At 40.8% G+C, this 23,751-nt stretch overlaps 1 protein-coding gene across 1 annotated transcript in view; it reads right to left on the reverse strand.

Moving 5' to 3' along the window:
* The window catches only part of kcnh2 (potassium voltage-gated channel subfamily H member 2), a 239,142-nt gene that overhangs the window by 202,928 nt on the left and 12,463 nt on the right, over window positions 1-23,751 (reverse strand). The window contains exon 2 of the mRNA XM_022754018.1: window positions 10,508-10,738. Coding sequence (XP_022609739.1) covers window positions 10,508-10,738 — 231 coding nt within the window. The remainder of the gene's footprint in view (window positions 1-10,507; window positions 10,739-23,751) is intronic.

Raw genomic sequence — 23,751 nt, forward strand, 5'->3', positions numbered from 1 at the left:
GAGGAGGTGCTCTTGGAAGAAATTAGTTTTAAGAGATTCTCGAAGACAGAGAGGGACGCTCCTGCTCTGACAGCATTAGGTAGCTTGTTCCACCATCTGGGAACCAGAGACAAGAACAGTCTGGACTGAGGTTGTCTTGTGTGCAGGGACGGCAGTGCCAGATGACATTCCTTGGAGGAACTTGAAGTCGATTTGGGCGGCCATGGGTAACCAGTGGAGGTCAGTGAGCATCAGCGTGATACGCCCTCTTAAGCTGATCAAACACCAGACATGCCGCCTGATTCTGGACCATCAGTAAGGGTCTACTTCTGCATGAAGGGAGGCCTGCCAGAGGGGCAAATCCTGCTGCTTCCCACACTGCTGGCCCGGAACTGACTATCAGCTTCAGGGACATACATCGTATTGCAAAGCTGCTTTCAGGACCCGCGCCGATGACTGGTCCAGACCGCATCCCCTTGAGACCAACACCACAACAGATCCGGATATGTGATACTGGGTAAAACGGGGGGGACCAAAGGGACGACAGCAGAACATGCACCGGACATTCGAAAAATAAGCTAATCATGCCAGACAAGACAGCACACCAAAGACTCTGCCGGTAGGTGACCATATAATAAGAGATGTTATAGAAAAGTTTTGAAAACTCCCATACACTGCCACAAGTGTTATTGGACCATCCAGGCACAGACACTCTCACTGTGCATGTTGCAACAAATGATACTCTGCAGAGAATGACGCTAACAAATTCAAAATGTTAGTTAAAATATTGGTTAAAACAATAGGATGAGTCAATCAAACTACAACACAAACTGAATTCCTCTGTGAGTGAAATACGAGGTTTTGTTATGAATGACTTCTTGGCACAAACACAAAAACATTTCAAAGTAACTTCTCTTCATTTGTGAGACAATCAACACAATTTGCAAATTCAAAAGAGGAGAGTCAGTGCTCATTTGCATGCTGATGTAGGGTTGCAGATTACCCAGAGAGAGAGCGAGTATGAGGGCATAACACAGAGGGAGGAAGAGGAGCAGGAGGTAATGGACTAAACCTGTCCACATATTTCAAGACAACCATTTTTAGAAAGCTTATTTATATTGAACTTGCATGTATCCATACAGACACCTCTGAGGCATGTTTAAGCCGAGCCTCAGTGCCTCCAAATGCGAGAAACTGTGTGTGTTTGTGTGTTTGTGCGTATGCGCGTGCGTGATGATCCAAGAAATAAAAAAAGACACAACATTAATCCTATTGTCAAAATTCTATTGGAAATATAAGACACCTAGAATCAAACTAGCTACTTCAAAATCTCCTGGATAGACACAGAACAAACATTATGAAAAGAAATCACTATTTCACACTTTCAAAAGCCGTTTCATTGCACCACTATTCTTGTTTGAGAAACCCCACCATAACTACAACTCTGACAGCCACCGAATAACTAACACCACACTCTCACCCAGCAAAGACACTCACCTGGAACAATCCTGACTTCTTTGGATAAATACAGATAACACAACAGCACCTCAAACATATCTTCTGTTACAACACTCTGATCTCATACATCGGGGAGAATAATAACAACAACAACAATAGATACATACAGAATCCTGACTCCACACACTAACCAGTCCAGGCTCCCTAAACACAGATACATATATCTGCCTCTAATGCAAACACACACACACACACACACACACACACACACACACACACACACACACACACACACACACACACACACACACACACACACTCTCTACCTAATCCCCACTTCCTGACTGTCATCATTTTATCTTTGTAATCTTTTGTCTTCGGTGTCATTTTTGTCATGGATTTCTTTTATTCTTTTTATTTATTTTAACACTATTTCACCAATAATATAAAAAAACTAATATTGTTGTTGTGTTGGGTGAGAGACACACACAAGTATATTCACATTAATCACACTGGTATTTCTCAGGCACATTTAAGCAAGATGCAAGCATAGAGTGAATCAGACTATGGTTCACTCAGCATATATTAGAGCTTGACATTTAACACCAAATCAGGTCAGCTTGGCCAGATTTCTCACATCACAGCTCTGGTGTGAGTCAGACTTGAGTGAAAACAGTGTTTAGGAAGTCGTTGCTGTGATGGAGTGACTTGTAGTTTACGGCACACCAGAACCAATTCCCTCCATGATGTTCATACATATCATTAAAGGGTTTGGGGAAAGGCCTAAGCAGTTGCAGTGTGTATCCTGACCAGAACATTGCTGAACTTGTAAAAACTGGGACTCCAAACTAAGTGAGAGATTTGTAACTGCTGATTCCCGTCATTACAGGATTACCAGAATATTCAAATGAGATAATTCGCAGGGCAAGAGTAAAATGACTGCTTAAATTTAATTTAATTTGGTTCCACAGACTCAGTTTAATAGGGTGAAGGGCTGCTGCTGTGTAGCACAGATATTATCTATTATGTCATTCCCAGAAACACACACACACACACACACACACACACACACACACACACACACACACACACACACACACACACACACACACACACCACTACTTCATATTACCAAGAGCATGTTTTATTGTAGATGCCCACATTGATTTTGATGGTGCATCTTTGGCCCCTCACTGTGTGTAAGAGTGTGTGTGTGTGTGTGTGTGTGAGAGCATTCAGAGCAGCCTGATACAGCACATTGGGTGACTAATGAGGTGGACACACAACGCAGCACTATTACACTTAGACGTGTCATGATTCATAATTTGGGTGTCATCAAAAAAATAAAAAAGGAGGGAAATGCAAACTCTCACAGACACAAACACCCACACTGTGAGCAGAGGACGCAGATGCAAAGAGTCACACTGAAAGAGACATGGAGTGACGGACCACATACGTTCCAGTGAATTTGTAGTGAAGGTTTGACACAGTGTGTCAAGGTACATATGTCGGTCTGAATCCAGCTTCCTATTTGTGCTCTATCCTGTTACACCACGTAACAAAGTGCAAAGTCATGTCATTATCTTGTTCGTTTGTGCAGACACAAAACAAAAAGCTTTCCATCTCTGTTTTGAAAATGGATGCCTCTCCCTTCAGTTCAAAAACATGATGCCAATTCTTGTTACGTGGGCGACAGCTGATAGCATTAGTAGGGTTTTTGTCTGCGTGTAATTTGCTCTTAGCTGCAGGTGGGATCATCTATGGCAATCATCAGCATAGAGTGCTCACCTCCCCTTAGAGACTGCAGGTCTCTAAGTGCTTTGCTTAGCTACCGCTGCTAGGCAATCAAGAGTCCCCCTAGACAGTGCACAGTGCAGCCTGCTCCTGAGGGCTCATTGCGTTATCACAGCACAATACTGTAAGGACACTCACATTGTCAGATAGATTGCTGATAGTTCTCAAGATCCACAACACACCTAATACAGTCTTGAGGTTGTTAGCAGTCATGCAAACTAATACTTATGCCTGCAACTGGGGCGGTGATTTCACAGACTTTCCCTCAGGATTTCAAAGTTTGTGTTTTAATGCTTTGCTTGTAACCAGTTGGTCTGTAACGGCCATGAAGGGACGTTTTATGACGAGACATTCAAACAACTTGCATTTAGTCATGGATCCTCTTGAGAGTGGTAAGAGTAAGACCTGTGAACAAAGCCAACAGTCTTCATGTCATTCACAAAATCCTATATATCAAGTATTCTGTATAAGAGACTTTGAATGTTCAGAGCCAATGTCCTGTCCCAATGCATGAAGTATTTTGCCATTCATACAGCCCAGCACTTGAAATAATGACCGACCTTGTCATGTATGGGATGCACACACACACAAAAGCCTGAGTACTACCCAAAAGACGGGGACAGCTGATCCTGATCCAGTTAAGATAAAGAAAGAGCCCTTGTGACACACCTGCCTCCGTCTCTGTACCTTATAGTTATATCATCATATGTTAATGGATAGACTGGTACCATTTTATGTATTATTATTATTATTGTCATTATTATTATTTATTATTAACTTTGAACCAATCCTTGCTTAAATAAGGTAGCATTGATATTCTCTTCCTGAGTTGATCATCACAACTAAGCTTCTATAACAGATGGCAGATAACCATGGGGAATGAGAAAGGAGGTGTACAGTGCACCTGGCTCCCTGGACTGAAGAGGCATGACTGCTCATTGATGTGTATGGGATCAAGCATGATGTCCTGACCAGTGGACAGTTAGCTTTAACTCATCTTTAATGTGGCTCCATCTGTCTGACATTTCCTCTGACGTCTGTCTGCCAAACGCCTTAATACCGATCAAATTTTAATTCTCTGCACACCAGCATCATGTTTGAGAACATCACAGCTGATTGTTTTGCCTTGTGAAAGCCACTTCTCCTTTTCAACACACTCCCTGACACTTGTGTGGAGTGACAGTAAACAATGAACAGCAAAGCAAAAGTGCGCAGACATGTACATGTGCACTGCATGCAGTGATGTGTTCAATGAGTTCAATTTTAAACAGTTTTGTAGTCACTGCATGTGAGTATTCTTTTGAAGTACCTTATGTTCTGTTTTTTCAGGCTGTAGTTTACTAAGTAGAGATGAGTCTGACTATGTTTGCCTCAGTGTCTAAACACTCAATATTGAAGGTAGAAGGAATTTCAAAACAGTTATTTCCCACCATAAAGTCTTAGTGAGAGAAGAAAACCAAAGAATCCTGCAATAAAGTGACATCAAGTGACAGACACTGTGTATTAGCAAATCAAAGCAGAAGTAAAAGATATTTTAGTTTGAGAAGAAAAAAAATTGTATTTAGCAAAAAAAGAAAAATTCTACTAAATGAATATAAAGAAACGTATGAAGAAATTGCACTGCCAAAAATAAATGAATAGACCATCTTTGGTCTGTAATAAATGCTGCTATCGTTACACGCATTAATTATGTCTGAGTTTCAGTATTGATTAGAAAAAAAGAAAAATCTTCATTTGAATAATCCAGTATTGATTCATAAAATCCTGAGATCGATCTTTTAATATATGGCTTTAACAGTCTCAGTGTGTGAAGCTCTAACCCCGTTAGTGTTGCATGACCAGCCGTCTCGTACTACGACATCTGGTCACGTGAGAGACAAAAACATAAGAAGCCGATCGAAGAAGACGTGTACCTGTTGGTACGCACTGTAGCCGGTGCACCAGGGTATGTTAGCAACGCACATTATTTACCTACCTACTATATCTTGAGTTACAGGTACAATTTACAGCATTAGCTCTCTGAGAATCTCATTCATATTCAAGCAAAATTGGTATTGCAACTGAAATATCTGAATCGATATTGAAGTGAAACCTTGTGAATCTGAATCGATTCAGGAAATCAGTGGCAACGCCCAGCCTTAGTATTCATAGCCGTCTTTCAGACTGCTCTGTGCTGTACTCTCTGTGGACTTCAGGGGCAGTTTGACAAGCGTACATTACCCTGAAGAGAAAACACATGGAATCTTTTGTATTCAAAGGATTTCTGTCACCTGTCTTAACTCTGCTGCTATAGAAAGGAACTGCCAAGCAACCATCTTGTGAAGTAGAGTGACATTCTTGAATTGATCTAGCTCATGATGGCTGTCTTTATGGCCCCTTGAAGCAGACAACCTGCATTAGAGACCAATCTGTCATATTAGTATAGGCTGATGGCGAGCAATGTTCTCTCTTCCCTGGGCAGACAGAAACAGAAAGACAAAGGTTGTGAGAAAGTTAAAGACACTGGGTGTCAGTGAAACAGGAGGGAGGGGAAGCTGCAGATAGTGAGGTTAAGCAACTACAGCCGAGAGGGAAAAAGGGAAGCGAGCATAAGAGAGGGAGCCAAACAGTGATGCACAATCAGACAGAGTGAGAAGAGAAAGATAAGAAACAAGAGGAGAGAGCGAGTTTCAGAGAAAATGACTACAATTCAGAGATAGACAGAACGGTGTAAGTGCAAGTGTAAGAAAGAGGAAAAATCTGTTAAACCAGATTGCTGTTTTATTCACTTCCTTCCTAATCTACTATTTTCTTCTGTCTTGCCAACAGAACAGACACCTGTGCTCTCCTTTAACTCCTCCCTAGTCACGACCATATTTCCCTGTGAACCTAAGGTCACCATAAAACTGCATAGTTGTGCAAGCAAGAGGATTCAAAGCCTTACAGGTGACACCCAACTGGGGCAGTAGCCCATTGTATAGCAAAAACCTCTACATGGTGAGTACATGTGTGCACTTTCGTATCGCGGTTTACCTGGAGAGCATGATTGATTAAGCTGGTGAGCAATCTGAGTCGGACAATTGAGCGTGAGAGCGAGAAGGGAGATCTATCATCGTGAAGGCTCATGCCTAAGCTTGGCACTAGATAAATGGGCTCAGGTGAAGCCTCTGTGTGCACGTAGTGTGTGTGTGCAATGTGTTCATGCATGTGTGTGCGTTCTCTGTCTGCATGTATGTGTGGGTCATGACTACACAAGTAAAACACACACACACACACACATCTGCACATTCATTGCTAAGGCTGCTTTTCGAGATCAAAGGAAAGGCTATTCTCTCTTTTTCCTCTTAGCCTTTGCAAGACGAGGGAGGAAGGAGGGGGGAGAGGAAGGAGGCAAAGGGGACAAGAGGAGGTGGCATAATGTTTCCTGGCTGTGTGCATTATGGATGAGGTGTGTCCACGGCGTTCGATCAGTGGCTCTCTGATGGCTTGAAGGTGGCCCGCTGGGGTTACCTAAGACCCTGTGTTTGTGTCTTTGTGTGTTTGACTATGACAGAGAGCCGCCAGAGTCACGCCCACTGACACACACACAGAAAACAAACACTCTTCCTGGGCATAATTTTTCATTCTTTCATTATATTTAATTGAGTACAAATCAATGAGGATTTTACTAGTGACAAAAAGCTTTGGGTCAGTGCAAAGACAGAAAAGTTTTCCGTCTATAACGTATCATTTCAGTCAATATAATCGTGATGAATAAAAGCTCCAAATCATTTACTTTTAGTCACAAGTTACAATATATCCATAGTTGTACTACAGTACAAACCATTAAGAGGAGTGCCAAACGGACATTTTCCATCCAATCAAAAGAGTGTCCGTTGGTTACTGTGACAGCATGATGAGGACCTCTCTAACTCCATGGCAACGAGACAAACAAGTCCTCAGTCAGAGAGAGGGTTATGTCTAGTCTCTAGGGTGCAGTGTACTTATGTGTTTGGTGATGTACTTTTAGGAACTGTCAGCTGAGCTCCATCACATCGCCACAGAGGATAACAGGTCTTAAATCCTCTCAGCACTCACGACTTCCTTCCTGCTTGCTTATAGAGACTTACCAATTGTCAGTATGTAGAAGACACAATATTGTAGGGTTTTGTTGTCCATTTGTCAGAGCATGAGGCACTGAGAGGACGCAAGCCTCCACTAAAACCAAATCACTCTCCTAGTTGCTGTAGCACACACTCATCACTTGACTAAGTTTAGCTGATGTCTCGACGTTGTGAGCAAACCAGGATTTGGAATCAACACCATCTCCATCAGTTTTATAGTTTCAGCTAAAAACTGTAAACCATGGCAACAGAAAATACTTGCCTCTGATTGGCTGGCAAGTGTCTTAGTATTGTGCAGCATCAAACATAGTTTTAGATCATTTTAACCAGGCAAGCAGGAAACGTACATTAAACTGCAGGTAAACATAACAATATCTGTGCTTTAAGCTCCATTATAGTTATTTTCTGTATGAAACCTAATAATGGGTTAAAACTGACTGTAATCAGCCTTTAATAACTGAATGATGATTTGAACACAGCCAACTATCCAGCCGATGTTACATGGTCATGTTATCAGAAGTGATAACACTCTGTAGGTGCCCTGATGATATAATCAATCGACAGACTTGGCAGAGGGGACATCACTTCCTTCATGTTGTTGATTCTATCCAAAAACATCAACCTCGGCATGTGGTATTTTCTACCCGCATAAAATAAATCCAATTAGACTAATAGCAGAATTTATTTTTCCCTGTACAAAAGCCCATCTGACAACAAACATTTACTAAAATAAATATATCACTGTGTCCCTCTGACTTAATTTTAATCAAAAATGAAATAAATAAAAATCATTCATTATTTTCTTAACCTTTATTATTCAAGAGTAGGTTGTCTGTGCACACTTTTTTTTTCCCAGTGAAGCCCTGCACTATATTCACAGTTTTAACAGTACGGTCAATGGAGCAGCTGGGAATTCTAATCCTCTACTACTGTTTGGGCCAAGAGAGCAGATGCTCAAAGCTGACAGTCATCAGGAATGACGCCATTACCTTGTCTACAAGGAAATCAAACCTATGTCTTTGTTATAGGAAACTGCAGGGAAAATGTGATAGTACAAAGCTAATGAGAAAGGTTTGTTGCCTTTGGGGTGCTGTTGAGCAAAGAAGTTGCCCCCCCCATCTGCTCCGGTCTGAACATGATATGTAAATTTGTATAGATATACATTGATGGAAACACTAAGCATGATCAGTCTGACAAATATAATCAGCCCTCTTTACACTTTTCCATATTAAATCCAGATGTTGAATGTGTGTGATATTGTTTGGCGATGTGTGTTTCTTCGCTGTGCCAGGCTCATCTGCCCCTCCCTGAACTCACATTAGTCATTGCTTTGAAGAACGGTCATTACATGAGTCACTTTGCTACTAAAACTACAATGGTACAACATTTTTGTTAATATGATCATTTCTCATCATTTGTGCAGAATGGCAGGGCGCAATCAAGTTAGTGCACTCCGTATGCCAACAAGAGCTTTACAGCTAGCAGCCCACACTGGCACAAGAGCCTTGCAGGCATTAAATATTGTTGCTTCCAAAGCCTTTAACTATGTGTTGTTAGCATGGCGGACGTAGCCTGTGGGACGGAAATGACAACACCTCTGTAATTCTATATACAGGGTCCTAGTTTTTTACGAGGTACTTTTGTATAGCAGAGTGCTGGTGTGTGTGTATGTGTGTGTCCACATCTCATGTATAAACAGTGGAAAGTGAAAGCTGCAGAGTAGAGGGCTGAATTGGCAAAGCGCTCCTCAGAAGTATCGGAGAGAGGAGACAGCTGGCGCCATCTCCGTTTCTCCCTCTCTCTTTTACCGTCTCGCTCACTCTCTTCTCTCACCACCAGCAACACTTTCAGGCTGTGTGAGAAACTCACTTTCTGACAGTTGCTGTGTTCCTCTTTCTCTCTCTCTCTCTCTCTATCTTATTCTCTCACTTTATTTCTCCCATGTCTCACCCACTGGTTTTTCTTCACTTTTCAGAGCTGTGCTGTTCTCCTGCCTCTTAGTCATCTTGCCCTCTTATTTTCCTCCCCTCAGTTTGTTTCAAGCCCTTTCCTCCTCCCACCTTTTCCTCCATCTGTCTCTCCCCCTCTCTCTCTCCCCCTTGTTCCCTCCTCCTGCTGTTCTGGTGTCTGTCTACAGGTGGAAAATGTCCAGCAGATGCTTTGGCCATAGCCCAGGGAGTTACTGACTTTATTACCATGGCAGCTCTTTATCGCCATGGAAGCTGTCTATCGTTGCAGAGACCAGCATACTGTTACCTGGTGCTGGTCCAGTTGGCATGTGTCTGGTCATAAATACACTCTTGCCACTGGCGAGAAATCGACAAGGGTTTCCCCCATGTACTTTCCTCTAAATTACTGGAAATGTTACTCAAGTCTGTTCAAAATGTTGCTATTTCATGATAATGTTTTAACTTCGATGTGACTTTTATATGAATGTGCAGAATTTGATTCAATTAGTTTTATGAGGAATCAAGTGTAATCTAACAACAGCTACACATTAGCTTTATTTAAACACAATGTGGAAACAGACCAGAAGCACCATACTGCATTTTCTGCACTTTCATTCTCATCAAGAAATCTGGCACTAACAGGTTGCAAAAGAGACAGAAGATGCTAAATGGACTTATCAGTAAACAGTAGTAAGATCACTCACACATAACAGCTCACACATAAACATTAGCTGGTGAGTGCCAAATGTTCTGTACACACCACATAAACAGATACTGACTCCAGCTGAGAAACAAGTGACAAAACCCATTCAAACACCTCAACATTTCACATACAAGCACACTCACACTCCAGTACCTTCAATAGTACTCTTACCATTCCAATAGCAACTCAAATGGCATATGCTCTCCCGAGCTTGTTATCTTTCATACAGAATCCAACAACCACGTCCTTCTCCAAACACAAAACACGCACACGCACACACGCACACGCACACACACACACACAAACCTCCTTTTTGGTACAGTCCATTTCTCTGACTACATCACTGTCGGCTCTCATTTTTATGTAAATAACACACACTTTCCTTCCCAAACAAGCACAGACACTGTTCTGTCTTTACACACCAGGGGATCAGCTCCATATTCATCTCCTGTTTATGCGAACAAGCTAAAAACAGGTCTACACACCCTCTCCTACATTCACACAACCACCACCCAAATCACTAAAAGTTTTTTTTGTCCTACCATCTTTGCGGTAAAGGTTGATCTCCACTTTCCTCTCCTCCGATCCCAACAGGGCCTGCGCCATCTGGGCAATAGCCAGTCGCTTGGTGTCCGGTCCGTACAGGAAGTTACACGTGCATGGCTGCTGCATGATCTCAGCGCGCGAGTAGCCACACATGTGGCAGAAGCCATCGTTGCAGAAGATGATGGCACAGTTCTCCACTCTTGCATTGGCGATGACAAACTTACGACCTGTGGGTGGAGTGAGAGAAGTTTATTCTTGGTCAGGTTTGTCCTGGATAGCAAAAGTAACATTCAATCAATGGCACTGAAGTGTGGGTTACAGAAGGACAATTAATGCATGTGGAATAATTTAAGTCAAAAGTCTAATTTGTGTAAATGTGTGTATGAGGTTTGGTGTGTAGGCTGCATCTAACTAACATCTTTTGTTTTCCCTTTGCACTATAAATGCCCTTTAGTCCATGTACCACGTATACCTGCTCTGAATATGCAAGACACCATACATATGCCTACATCATTGTTACCTGTTTGAATTTCATAGCTTACCCTACTGATGCGTTAGCTTTGAATGGATGGTTAGCAAAAACTTTACACAGAATAAAACACACAATCTCCACAATCATATACAACACAACTGTTTCAACTTGAGGCAGATGACCATCACAGTATTTAAATGATTTGACAGTGGAATAGTTAACATTGGAAACTTCAATCCACATAAAAGTAAAACATGTAGTCTGTGTGAATCTTCAACGTATATGTAATTCAGCTTTAACCAAGCAATATTAGAACCACTGTTATGAGAAAGATTTCAAGATGGAATTCATTATATTTTAAGATTAAAGTTGTATTGTTCTAACAGTGATTCTGTGATTTAGAGAAAAACATTCAAACACAACTAAATATTAAAAGGACAGACCTCACAGGTGTAATCATTACATAATCAATAACATTAACAATGGAAGCATTCCAGTTCGTTTCAGCAGGTCCAGGGTCTGCATGCTGGCTCATTTAATGTCTTAATGGGACAGAGCCATCATTAGTAACACCTGTGCTTCTCCTGCTGTAACAAGTCTAAATATCTGCTGTGCAACAGGTCGAAATTTCTTCAAGAAAAAAGTCACAAAATTATGTGAATGAAATCGTTTTACCGGCAAACACTAAATATTATGAGAACAGACTTCATGTTTTGGGAGGAAATGCATACCATGCGAATACAATCACAATATTTCTCGACGTTTCCTGAAGTACTAATTAAAAACAACGGAAATCACCTGCGCACTAACACAGCAGTCTTTCTAACATGTCGACTAATAAAACTGCACAGGCACCGTAAAGTTACTCACTCTCAATTGCATTGTAAAACAGAAACCTCGTGGGAACCCTGAGCTAAACAATAAAAAATAAATACTGTATTTCACCTTTTGGAAGATATAGTTCACCTGTCTAACGACAGTTTCTTGACCGTTTCACTTATTCTGGGCCTCGTGCTGATATGTCGCTTTCAAAATAAGAGGCCCACTTTCAAAATAAAATTGAAGTAGCACAAAATAAATCTCTATCAAAAGAAAATGAAAATCAATACATTCTTTAGTATACCACACCAAATAGGTCATTCACATTTGTACTCACTGTAGAGTAAAGAAGCCATTTTACTGTCAATGGTCTGTTACACTGGAAATACTATAATATTATGGCTAGAAGTGTGTAATCTCTTCCTTATCTTCTCTCTGTTCATCTTAATTCCAGCTCAAAAGTGTGTGTGTGTGTGTGTGTGTGTGTGTGTGTGTGTGTGTGTGTGTGTGTGTGTGTGTGTGTGTGTGTGTGTGTGTGTGCGCCCATAGCTTTGGATGTGTGTGTTTATAATTGTGGTCAAAAGTGTAAACCGCAGCTGCAACCTTGGTAGCTCTGACTCCCACAAAGCTCTGATCTGTGTCTCTATCTAAACCACTTACTGTAGAAGGAGCCATTTAGTTCCATGGCCTCTGCTCAATGTCAAAGGATGATCTTAATGTACTCAGAGAGCTGCTGTTATGCCTGAACACACACACACACACACACACACACACACACACACACACACACACGAAAACATACTTGGACATACTTCATTACCCTGTACTCTGCCTCTTTACTTCCAATGACTCATGAATAAAGTGCAAGTCTCCAGTTTGTGTGAGGTGAATCTCATGTGTTTCTTATGGGAACACTAAACAATGTGCATACGGCCTGTGTGCACTTTGACTGTGTTTGTGCTACATTAGGGTATCTGTCAGGCTAATAGATGGCATCCACTAAAGAGTTTTAAGCTTCTGAAGAGCTCCTGTTACTTTCATTACTGCGCCCCACTGTGAGGAATATTTCACTCATAAATAGTCATGCGGATGGTTAGAGGGAAGGAGGAAAGGTTTGTGACAGAAAAGGGTGGATGAAGGAAAAGACAGCTGGAAGGCAGGATGAGGATGAATAAATTGATGGAAATAGGTAGAAGGATTGTGGAAAGGACGGATTACAGAAAAACAGGAGATAAATAGAGGAAGGGGTGGATAGTGGATGGGAATTAAGGGAAACAGATGCAAGATAATGAAAGGGGAGAGATTTAGAGAAAAGGATAAGGTGAAGCAGGGATAGAGGAGCGGTGATCTGTCCAGGGATGGAAGAATCTGAACACATGTCTCAGCAATTAGGTGGCATCAAATAAACAGACTGTTGCTCTTTTCCAGAACATTTCGCTCTGTGGCTGTGAATTCAGTTCAGTTCAATTAAAAACAACTTTATTTAGCCATGAGGGCAAATGTATGAAGCAGCTTGCCAACCAGATCAACACACTCACAGAAAAATAGATCCACTGTAAATCGCAGCTTTAACAAAATTAAACAAAAGGACGCTGTAAGCGTAAAATCTAAAGGTGAAACTGGAAAAAAATAATAACCAAAGTAATGAAACCATACAAAGGCATAAAAAACTAATACTATTCATTACAAAGTTTGCAGTTTAAGATGTTTAAAAAAGCAAAGTTGGCTACTTTGTCACTCAGTCTCCAACTACATTTGAAAGCCACTAAAAAAGGCCACATTTCACCAAAGATGGGTCCATTATAAGGAGATGAAGGAAACTATTTTTCAGTACAAGTATTGTATATAGGAGTTGTTCATCAGAAAAGTTTTTGTTGGAGTCTTGGATAAAGGACAGAATCCCAAATTCTTTAGGTGACATAAATAATTCAGCAACAAGATTATTGTTGCAGTGAACAAGCCAAGCAGGTCCTCAATCCAACCTGGGTCTCAAAAATACAGCCTGACACTTTTGGTAATTTCTATTCCTTGTGAGGAGATCTTCACAAAGGCTGCTGGTGATAAATCTTCCCAAAGGATTACAGCTGGAGAAGGGAAAGAGCACCTTACTGCTGCAGCGAACTCTGAGAGATTTAGTTGCTTCTTGCTTAGTGTGTGAAACTTCAGACCTTGATCACAATGCACCTAAAACACAAGGCTTCTGGGAAAAAGGGATTTAAAATGGTGGTGAAAGGTAAAGAATGTTCAGTTATTGATTCTGTATTGATTCAATGTGCTTCCAATGTTAAGATTGTTCCTGGCGGTTCCTGACGATTGTACATTCATTTTATAAATCCAGACTGGACTACTATGTAGGTGCTGGATGAAAATATAATATATGCAATACACATTCAATACGTCAGGGTGAGAACTCTTATAGAGGCCACATCAGAGTCAAATTGAATAATGATTGAATAGGTTCTATGCAATACAGCATTCTGTGCCATCATAAATCTATAGGACCAGTAGGAATAAATAGGATGGATGAGGCAGCTTAATTCATCAACAATCAAGTCTCTACCATCTGTCAAGACCTGTTCAAATATGTTCATGAAATCATGAAATACAATAAATCCTTAACAACGCTGCTAAGGTGCTAAATTTACTTTCACAACCAGCAGACACAGTGGTGAGAGGTGGCCAACCATGAGCCATGCAGGGCTGCGCCAGGTTTTCATTCTAAGTAAAGACTCTTTCAAGGAGAGGGAAAGAATTCATCAGTGAAATCACCTGCTAAGGTGACAGGTTGGACATTAAAACCTGCAGACTATTGATTCTCCATGCCACATAGCAAGGCTGTGACTGAAAGTACTCCCTTATTCACTCATTCCCTATTCCCTATGTCAGAAATACTCAATAATTTACTCTATTATGAACGATAAATTGAGATTTCTGACACTTGAAAATCATCATCATGATGGTTGGGATGGGGAAGGGTGTTCTTCGATGGCCCTCTTTGCCTATAGAGCCTGTCAGAGTGGGACTGCCACTGATTGTGGGTAAATGTAGTGCACTATATAGGAAATAGTGAGTGATTTTATACACAGCTGCGGCACATTTAACAGTTGCATTGGTTTTCTACTCAACCATACCCAACCTCACCTCATGGTGTCAGTGAGGGCAACAACAAACTGTTTAGAGACAAAGGGATGCCCTTATCATGGATGTTAGGCAGAGACCATGAACTCAACTGCAATGTCTGTCCCATCATTTACAATCATCAATATTCCACCAAGCTGATGAAGGCTAGCCGTGGCTGAAGCAAAGCCTAAACTGCAAGTTCAAGAACTGCCTTAACAAGAAGCCTTAAGCACTGTCCACTGATACTTAACTCTCCCAAGAAACAAACTCCCCAACCTCCCTCCTCCACCTCCGTTAACTCAGCAGACCTGAGCATTGATCCCACATTCAGACCAAAACCTGCTCATACAGTTAATCATTTCAGTGACAAAGGAAGTGTGACATACTTAATATATGCTGACTGAACTACTGTATATCTGAATAATCTGGGTCTCCAACTACCCATTGCCAAGATTTTGGGAGCAGGTAATGCATCACACATTGGCCCTTGATGAATGAATGAATTACATTAAAACAAAGTCCACACACTGAGGTAATACTTCTTGCTAAGTGTTTTTCATCAGACTTCATTATGAAACAGCCCCTGAACAGGAATTATCCTTTTACAAGGAGGAGGGTAGACATTCATTATTCCCTGTAAATTCTGTTTCAGAAGCAGTTGACTGAGGTGATGTGCAGCAATTCCCCCTCTGAACCAGTGGTTTATAAGTCATTTTTATACCCACTGGGAAGAGGCTGTTCTGCAGTATCCAGACATTTCTGCACACTTCATTCCTTTTCAAAATCACCTATTGGCCCATGATATTTAAGACCCCTGTATCTGCGCCAAACTCTTTGAGCACTACATTGTTTTGGAGGAATTGTTCCTCTGCTGCATTCGTTATTATGTTGGAATGAGTTTGGCGGCTGCAGCTAAATGATTTACGGATGTTGAAAAGATTTATTTCTGTATCAAGTGTCGAGCCATAACTTGGATATGAGGGTTATTACTGTATTGATTGAGTGCATTTTTGTGTGTGAGTTCCTTGTATGGCTGTGGGTGCTGTTTTCTCAGCAGCATGCACACATAACAGAATTTCTGCGGGAACATATGATGATGCCTTAAACACAAACTCGGAGAGGGAAAACAGCAAGACACAACACAGTCTGACCCTGTGTTAAAAATACAAAGATACAGCATGTACCTCACGGACTGATAAATAAAAGTCTGTTAATCAAGAGAGAAGTCAAGGAGAACAGACAAAATACAGTCACCCAGCAAGTAAGGATCAGAGACTGGCTTACTTTTATATACAACACCCAGTCTGTTTGCATGCATCCCTAAAATATGAACAAATATGCTCATAAAGGCTGAATAAAAACATAAATATGTAAAAGTGACATTTCATATGTAGAAAGACAGAAACCATCCTCCTTAGGGTGGATAGCTGAGGTCAGCAAAGCATCTGACTTTCATAGACTTTCTCTAACCCTCACCAAGGAGTTTTAGTCACTTCAAGCCGATAAAACTTTACCTATAGCATGAGAGAAAACAAATGATCATCATGATAACAGATAAGCCACAGTATGTTGCCGTTATTAATGTAGGACTTGTTGATCATAGATACACCCTTACGATCTGGTTAACCTCTTCCACTCCATACTAATTTTTTGGAGCCTGCTTTCCAAATCTAGCACATACTTTTTTGCTTGCCATGGTGTACATTTTAAACAAGCCCCCCAAATGTAATGGCAAAATATATTTCTTGTGATTGCCATCCAGAGCTATTTGTAGGTTTTGCTGTTGCTAAATATACATTGTTATCATTAGCCTACCAACTGTTTTTTTAGTCTTTAATAACTCTGAACAGCACAACTTCTTCAGGATACCAGACTCGGTATCGGAAAAAGACGAGCGAGTCCGACTAGGCCGGGTTAGCTGGTTAGCACGCTAACTTGGGTGATATAAGTAAAAAAAAAAATTAAAAAAAAAGAGTGTTGCCCTCCACCAATGGGGACAGCTCTTGGTGAGTAAATGAGAGTGAGTTTGATGCTGTTCTAGTCTGGTAAGTAAACAACTGTTAATGCTAATGTTGGCTATGTAGCAGCAGCAAAACTTACAAAAAGCTCCTTTAAAGGCACCAATGACTCAAAAAATGTGACTTTCCCTGTTTCTCTGCTACACAACACCCAATAAACCAACCAAAAACTTATATCCCAAACCATTCACACTTGACAGAGCTGTGTGACATCAGTCAAGTCAACTGCTCTAACTTTAATCACAGTTAAGTTCTCAAAGGGCTTCAACAAACCCAAAATCCTGTCAGCAAACTTTAAATTTTTCCCATTTGTTCCTCTCCCTCCCCAAAAACCACCCATCAATCGAAGTCATGCCACAAGAATCCAAAACTGAGTTCATCCATTCCTTCTTACAGAAAATGAACATCCATCAACGTAGAGCTCCAGACTGAAAATGTCTCTGCCCATTTCTTCCTGCGTTAAACACACAATTATCACTGCCTCTTCCCATTTCCTTCATAAAACCGGCATATCATCTATCGGACATGCCCATCCTGGTTTTAACAGGCGGTTCTCGTGGGAGACATAAACCGGTGGAAGGGCCTGTTCAGATATTCATGGGAACAGTGGAGATCGGTGCTGCGGATGCACTTGATAGCCTGCCTCCGTGAATTAGTGGCAGCATCAGCCCTCAGAGGCTCATAAAGCTTGATGGGTTTGTCTGGCTGCAATGAGCGCCGGGTAATACAAAAGCAGAGATGTGTGTGTGCATGACGTATGTTGTACATTTCATTTTCCAGCCTTTGAATAAATGCTTTTTACTCACTGATAATGGCCAAAAGAAACAAGTAGATGTGTTTCTTCCCCAAGTTGTTTAATTCTTTTAAAGAGCCTGCTTCCTTTAGAGGGGATGAGAGTTTACAGCAAAGGGTGACGCATGTTTGGATAAATGTAATCATTCTTCAGACACACACACACACTCACACTCACTCTCACACTCTCTCTCATGCTCTCTCTCTCTCACACACACACACACACACACACACACACACACACACACACACACACAAAGATGAGATAAAAAGCAACAGTAAATAAATAAATGAAGATAAATGAACATAAACATGGTGCATTCTGAATGACATTTTAACTCAACCAAAAGACAACCACAGGGTGAGAGAGGGTTAACGCTCTAAAACAGGAAAATTAAAAACAAGCATAAAGGATGTCGGTAGTCTAAAAATCTAAAGACATGACAATAAAAGAGTGCAAGAGTGTTTAGTTTTATAGACATGTACTGATGTAAAAAGGAAGGCAGATGAATAAAGCAACAGGAGAGAGAAGCAGGAGAGTTTGAAAACCAGCAGGGTTTGTGCAGCCCAGTGTTTAGGCCACAGCTGGACATGAGGGAAAGCTGGTATTAATTCTGGCAGGGAGGGGTTCAGGTACTGTATTTTTACATTGCAGGCGTTCAGAGAGGAAAATATTCTGAACCAGTGGGCAATGTGTTCACTTTCTATTCACACCAAGTGAAGCGTATTCTTCCTTTCTTGCTGCAGACTTCTCTCCGAGGTGCTTTATAATGTCACTTCACAGGCAGAGATATTGAGCTTGCTTGACTTTTGTGGCCCTGTATCAGTAACCTGCAGGTGTCCATGCTCTTATCTGACTGTGAAGTGAATGGGAAAAACAACGTGTGTAAACAGTTCAAAATCAATGATTAAGGAGACCCATGGTGGTCAATAATCAAATAAATTAAGACTTTAAAACATAAACTATACTAATGAATACACAGAAAAATATAACATAACCATGAAATTATGATGTAATGTTTTAAAAAGTAAGGTCATTGTTATGCAGTATTATTCTATCCTTGTCTTTCAAAAAACAAGTGATGCTGTTTAGAGAAAAGACAGAATGAGGCTGATTAATGCACCACAATCAATGAAATGACACTATTGAGTGAAATTAAAAAAATGAAACAAATTTAGGTGAGAAACAGGTGGAAAAGTCTCATCACATGAACAGATTTTTTAAAGTTGTTTTGAGAGATAATTTGTGAGTCATTTCTTTCAGCATTCTTGGTGTATTGCAACTACAGTTTTGTTAAGATTAGGGTAAGATTGTGTTAACAGTTGAAAAAAAGCAAACAATAACTGTTAGTGTTAGCGATAGTGACGATCTCAGGGCTAGTTCATTTCACTATCAGTGATATTTTGCTTGCAGCTCGACATCGTACTTGTCATCCTTGAGAACTGTGGATTGCAACGTGATAAACATGAGCCGCACACACCACAGTGTGCAGCGCTGATAGTTTAGATACTGCAACCCAAGATCCCCCGTCCGGCTTTGGTTTTGGTGACATCACTGACCACTCCCTGCTTTCCTCTCCCTGCAATTTCCCTCTAATGAGCTTCTGAAGGGAGCGAGCTGATGGAGAGGCTGATTAAAGCTGCTACTGCTCAAGAGGAAAACACCATTTCATATTCCCACTAACAAACACACACACACACACACACACACACACACACACACACACACACACACACACACACACAAGATTGATGAGACATGCACACAACCAAATTCACACACTCACACACATAGAAGATCTTAGACGCACGTACACGTTCTTATAAACCCACCAACGCAGACTGAATAATTCACTAAGACCAGACCTTGGGGCTTTGCAGTCTGCCAGTTTGTGTGTGTGTGTGTGTGTGTGTGTGAGTGTGTGTGTGTGTGTGTGTGGATCTGTGTGTGTATGTGCTTGGAATCTCCCTGAGTACACTGCGTAGGCGGATAAGGAGGGAAGCCCATGTGTTAGAAGCACAAGTCAACATATCAGCTCTGTGCCTGCTAGCTACAGAGACAGAGAGATAAAAGGAGAGAGAGAAATGAATGGAGAAATAAACAGGAAGGGAGGATGAAAAACAGTATGAGAGTGAGAGAAAAAGAAAAAAGAAAGAAAGAAGCATGCGATCGGTTGGTTTACTGTTGTAGACGAAGCAAATACAGAGACAGGCTGGAGAAATTTTTTTTTTGTCTCTACCCATTTTTAACTGTGCAATCGCCATGGAAACTGAAGATTTGACACATGCTAAATTCTAACGCAGAGAACTGACACTGACAATAATTCACACTAAATGTGGGACCATTTATATGCAGTGGCTCTTAGAGCAGCCAGCTCATCAGCGTCCAGAAACATCATCAATACAGTTTATACTCAGAGTTCTGTAGTAATCACAGATCAATCAGTCTAAAGATACTGAATATGAACACGACACGGATGCAGTGTCTCAATAAGCCACAGTTTACTTCAGCTCTGGCTGACTCATGTGTTCATGTGATGTTTTCCATCTTTAGCCAGTACACATTGTACACTGGTGTGGATAAACTCCTCTGACTTGTTTACAATGATTAGGTCACATAAATGATTATTCATCTTCAAACTCCAAAACAAGCTAAAATCAACTTTATTATATGAGAAGAGCAGGATTTTTGTGATCATTTTGTGGTTGTAAAAAAACGCACAAACTGTGGGTTTGTCTTTATGTTGTACCTGCGAGGGGACAGTTTGCTAACTCCTTATGACTCAACACTCGTTACATATTCTGACGGTCCAGCCACATAAGGGATTCTCACTGGGAGGCTAGTGCCTGTCGACTGAGGAGTCTTAAGTCAGAGTGGGATTCTCATCACCCACTCCTTGTACCTTCTGGCCCTGGACATGCACTGGAGACAAATGAAGAAACTCCATTTCCTGATGCAGAACATGAGATGTGGCTGCAAGCTCCAGAAATACTGAATGGACTTGAATTAATATTTCAAAGAAGTATTTAAGTCAAGAATGAACTTTCACACAGACATTTTTATCCGTTTGTTATATCAGTGCATGATAGTCTATTTTACTGTATGTTGTAAAACATAATTTGAATCATTTCTAACTTGTATTTTTTCTGGTACCATTGGTCCGACCCATAGATTGTTACAGAGGAATTATGACTATGAATAAAGGCCATTGATAACTTCAACTCAAGGCCATGTTCTCATATTCTTGTTAAAGGGTTATACAATATATTTTCTTATTTCAGCCTTCCTCTTCTTCTCTTCTTCTAATTCTTGATTTTTATAGCGGGTTGGCAGACAATGTTGTGGTGCATTACTGCCACCAACTGGAATGAAGCGTGGATCGGGAAATGGGCGTGTGTGGAACGCCACACTGACGTGGACTGACGTGAACGCCGGTTTGAATGGTATGAATGGAACCAAAAAGTCTGCAGCTGAAACTACGTCTGTATCTTAACACAGTCCACTGAGTCATATGAATTGTAAATGGGAGTTTCCAGCTCAATGCTAGTATTTTCTTAGCAGCCAGCAGAACCAAAAATAGAATTCCTCTGAGGGAAAGTGATGAGTCGTCTTTTGAAAGTAAAGCCTTTGGTATAACAGAAAAAATAGAATAAAAGTTCTAACTATAGGTGGAGGTGTTGAAAAGGGCTCAAATTTGAACATTACCACATCGCCTGGCAGTGAATTCCCACTTCTTTGTTACTATAAAGGGGGAAAATAGGTGTGGGAGATTGTTGGAGTTAAAAATGCTTTACAAGCTTCACAAATACCTACTTTGTAGAGTACGTTGCTATATGAGCCATGTGTCAGTGATATGTGCATCACACAGTACTGTAGCTGTAAACCAATCCAGCTTCCAGCTGTCAGCTCACAGGTGGGACACATTCCTCTCCGAGTCTGATCACTCACTCAGTGAAAACCTACTCGCAGCTATCCTGCAGTGCCAGAAAAATAATTATATCTATCTCTCATCTGGTGTGCTGGGCTTGGCAAAAACATTACAGTGTTCCCCCAAAATGAAAGTGCTGTTACAGCACAATATGTCTTTCCAAAATTTACTCGTATTTTCATCCCATTAGAGATGCTGGCCGAACATTCTGTTGGCAGGACAGAAGTGTACACTGTTGGGGAAGTGCTGATGTCATCAGTGTGAGACAGCTGACAGGAGGACGGGGGGTCCTGTCATGTTTTGACAGCCCAAGCATTTATTTTAGTAAACCTAGTGTTGTATTTGGAGTGATTTCTAAACAGAGTGTATAAAAAATACATTTCCACATTTACTGAACAGAAAACCTGCTGGCACATTGTTTTCTGTGTCAGCCCATATTATAGCAGCTACACAACTCATACAGCGGCTTCAGGAAGTCGTCAGACCCCTTCACTTTTTGTACACTTTATTGTGTTGTAAATTTGGTTAAAATTGTGTTTCTGCTCAATAATACATAATGACAAGAGAAAATGTTTTTTTAGAATTTTTTGCAAATTTACTAAAAATCTAAAATTAAAATCTCTCATTTACAAAAACATTCAGACCCTTAATTCAGTAGTTTGTAGAAGCCCCTCTAGCAGCAATTATCACCTCAGGTCTCTTTAGGTAAATCTCTACAAGCTTTGCACACAGTAGGGAAGGTATCATCCAGGTGACGAGCTCTGCCTGGAGTTCGCCGTGTGTTTGGACTTCTGCCCAAACGGTTCAATTTTTTTTCTCTTCAGACCAAAGAATCTTTTCCCTTATTCTCTCAGAGTCCTTTAAATGCTGTTTGGCAAAACTCCAAGTGGGTTGTCGTGTATCGTTGACTTCTGAAGTTCTGTTAGAGCGTTGTGTTCTCGGTCACCTGCCTGACCGAGCTGCCTCTTGCCTGGTTTAGCTGGACGGGCAACTCAAGGAAGAGACCTGCTGGTTCCAAACGTCTTTCATTTCACTATATTCAGGCAATTTGCCACAGGTGAACTCTAATCAAGTTCTAGACACATCTCAAGATTATAAAGAAAATGCTGGCACTCACAAATAAATAAATAGTCTTATTATTTCATAACGGGCAATCAACAAACCCATTTCCGCTACAAGCCACAGCGTTTCTGCACTCGATACAGTGCTCAGGATTTAGATTTATTTTCTACATCTCAAGGATAATTAAAGCAAACAGAAAGCACCACAATTTGGATTGTCACAGCAAAGGGTCTGAATACTTTTACAAATAAGAGATTTCAGTTTATGATTTTTAATAAATTGGGGAAAAAAAACTTGCAAAAACATGTTTTCACTCTGTCATTATGGGTTATTGAGTTTGGACAAAAATGGCAATTTTATCCATTTAAAATGAAATCTACAACACAAGACAATGTGCAAAAAGTCAAAGGAAGAAGTCTGAATACTTTCTGAAGCACTGTGTTCTGGAGAGACGTGGATTCAACAGAACATATATGACAAAGACAGCTCAGCTCCGCCTGCTACAGCAACACTACCCCAAACTCATTTCAAGAATACCGCATCATGCCGCTACGTTGGCACAGTGGAAATTCCTCTGCTGAATACAACTGCAAGAAGCTGAACTTTTCTTGCAACACAAAAACAGTCATCTGACCAGGTTCCTCACTGGCCAATTAAAAATGCACATTACCGAAAAGCCCTCTAATGGCAGACAGCAGATAACTTTGCAATGTGACCGTCCTATTTCTATTGTTTATATCACAGTTGTCATGAAGGATAAAATGACTGTCACCGTTATAAATTTCCAGAATTGTAAAATCCAATCTCACTGTTTTATAAACAGATAATCCTGCAAACCCGTCGGATCCGTCGCTCAAACCAGCCTTTCAGAATCCTAGAGCTGTTTCCAGTCAGAACACGTGTCAAGAGTCAAGAGTTTTTAGTTTTACATCAAAATTGCAATCAAACTCTTTTTTTCTTTTTGCTATTGCTCGATTGTTCTGACCTTTATCCAGCTGTAGAAATATTCTGTTTGTTTCTTGGGAAGC

Source organism: Seriola dumerili, unplaced genomic scaffold (assembly GCF_002260705.1).
Source record: "Seriola dumerili isolate Sdu_G_001 unplaced genomic scaffold, Sdu_1.0 BDQW01000216.1, whole genome shotgun sequence".
Taxonomy (NCBI): Eukaryota; Metazoa; Chordata; class Actinopteri; order Carangiformes; family Carangidae; genus Seriola; species Seriola dumerili.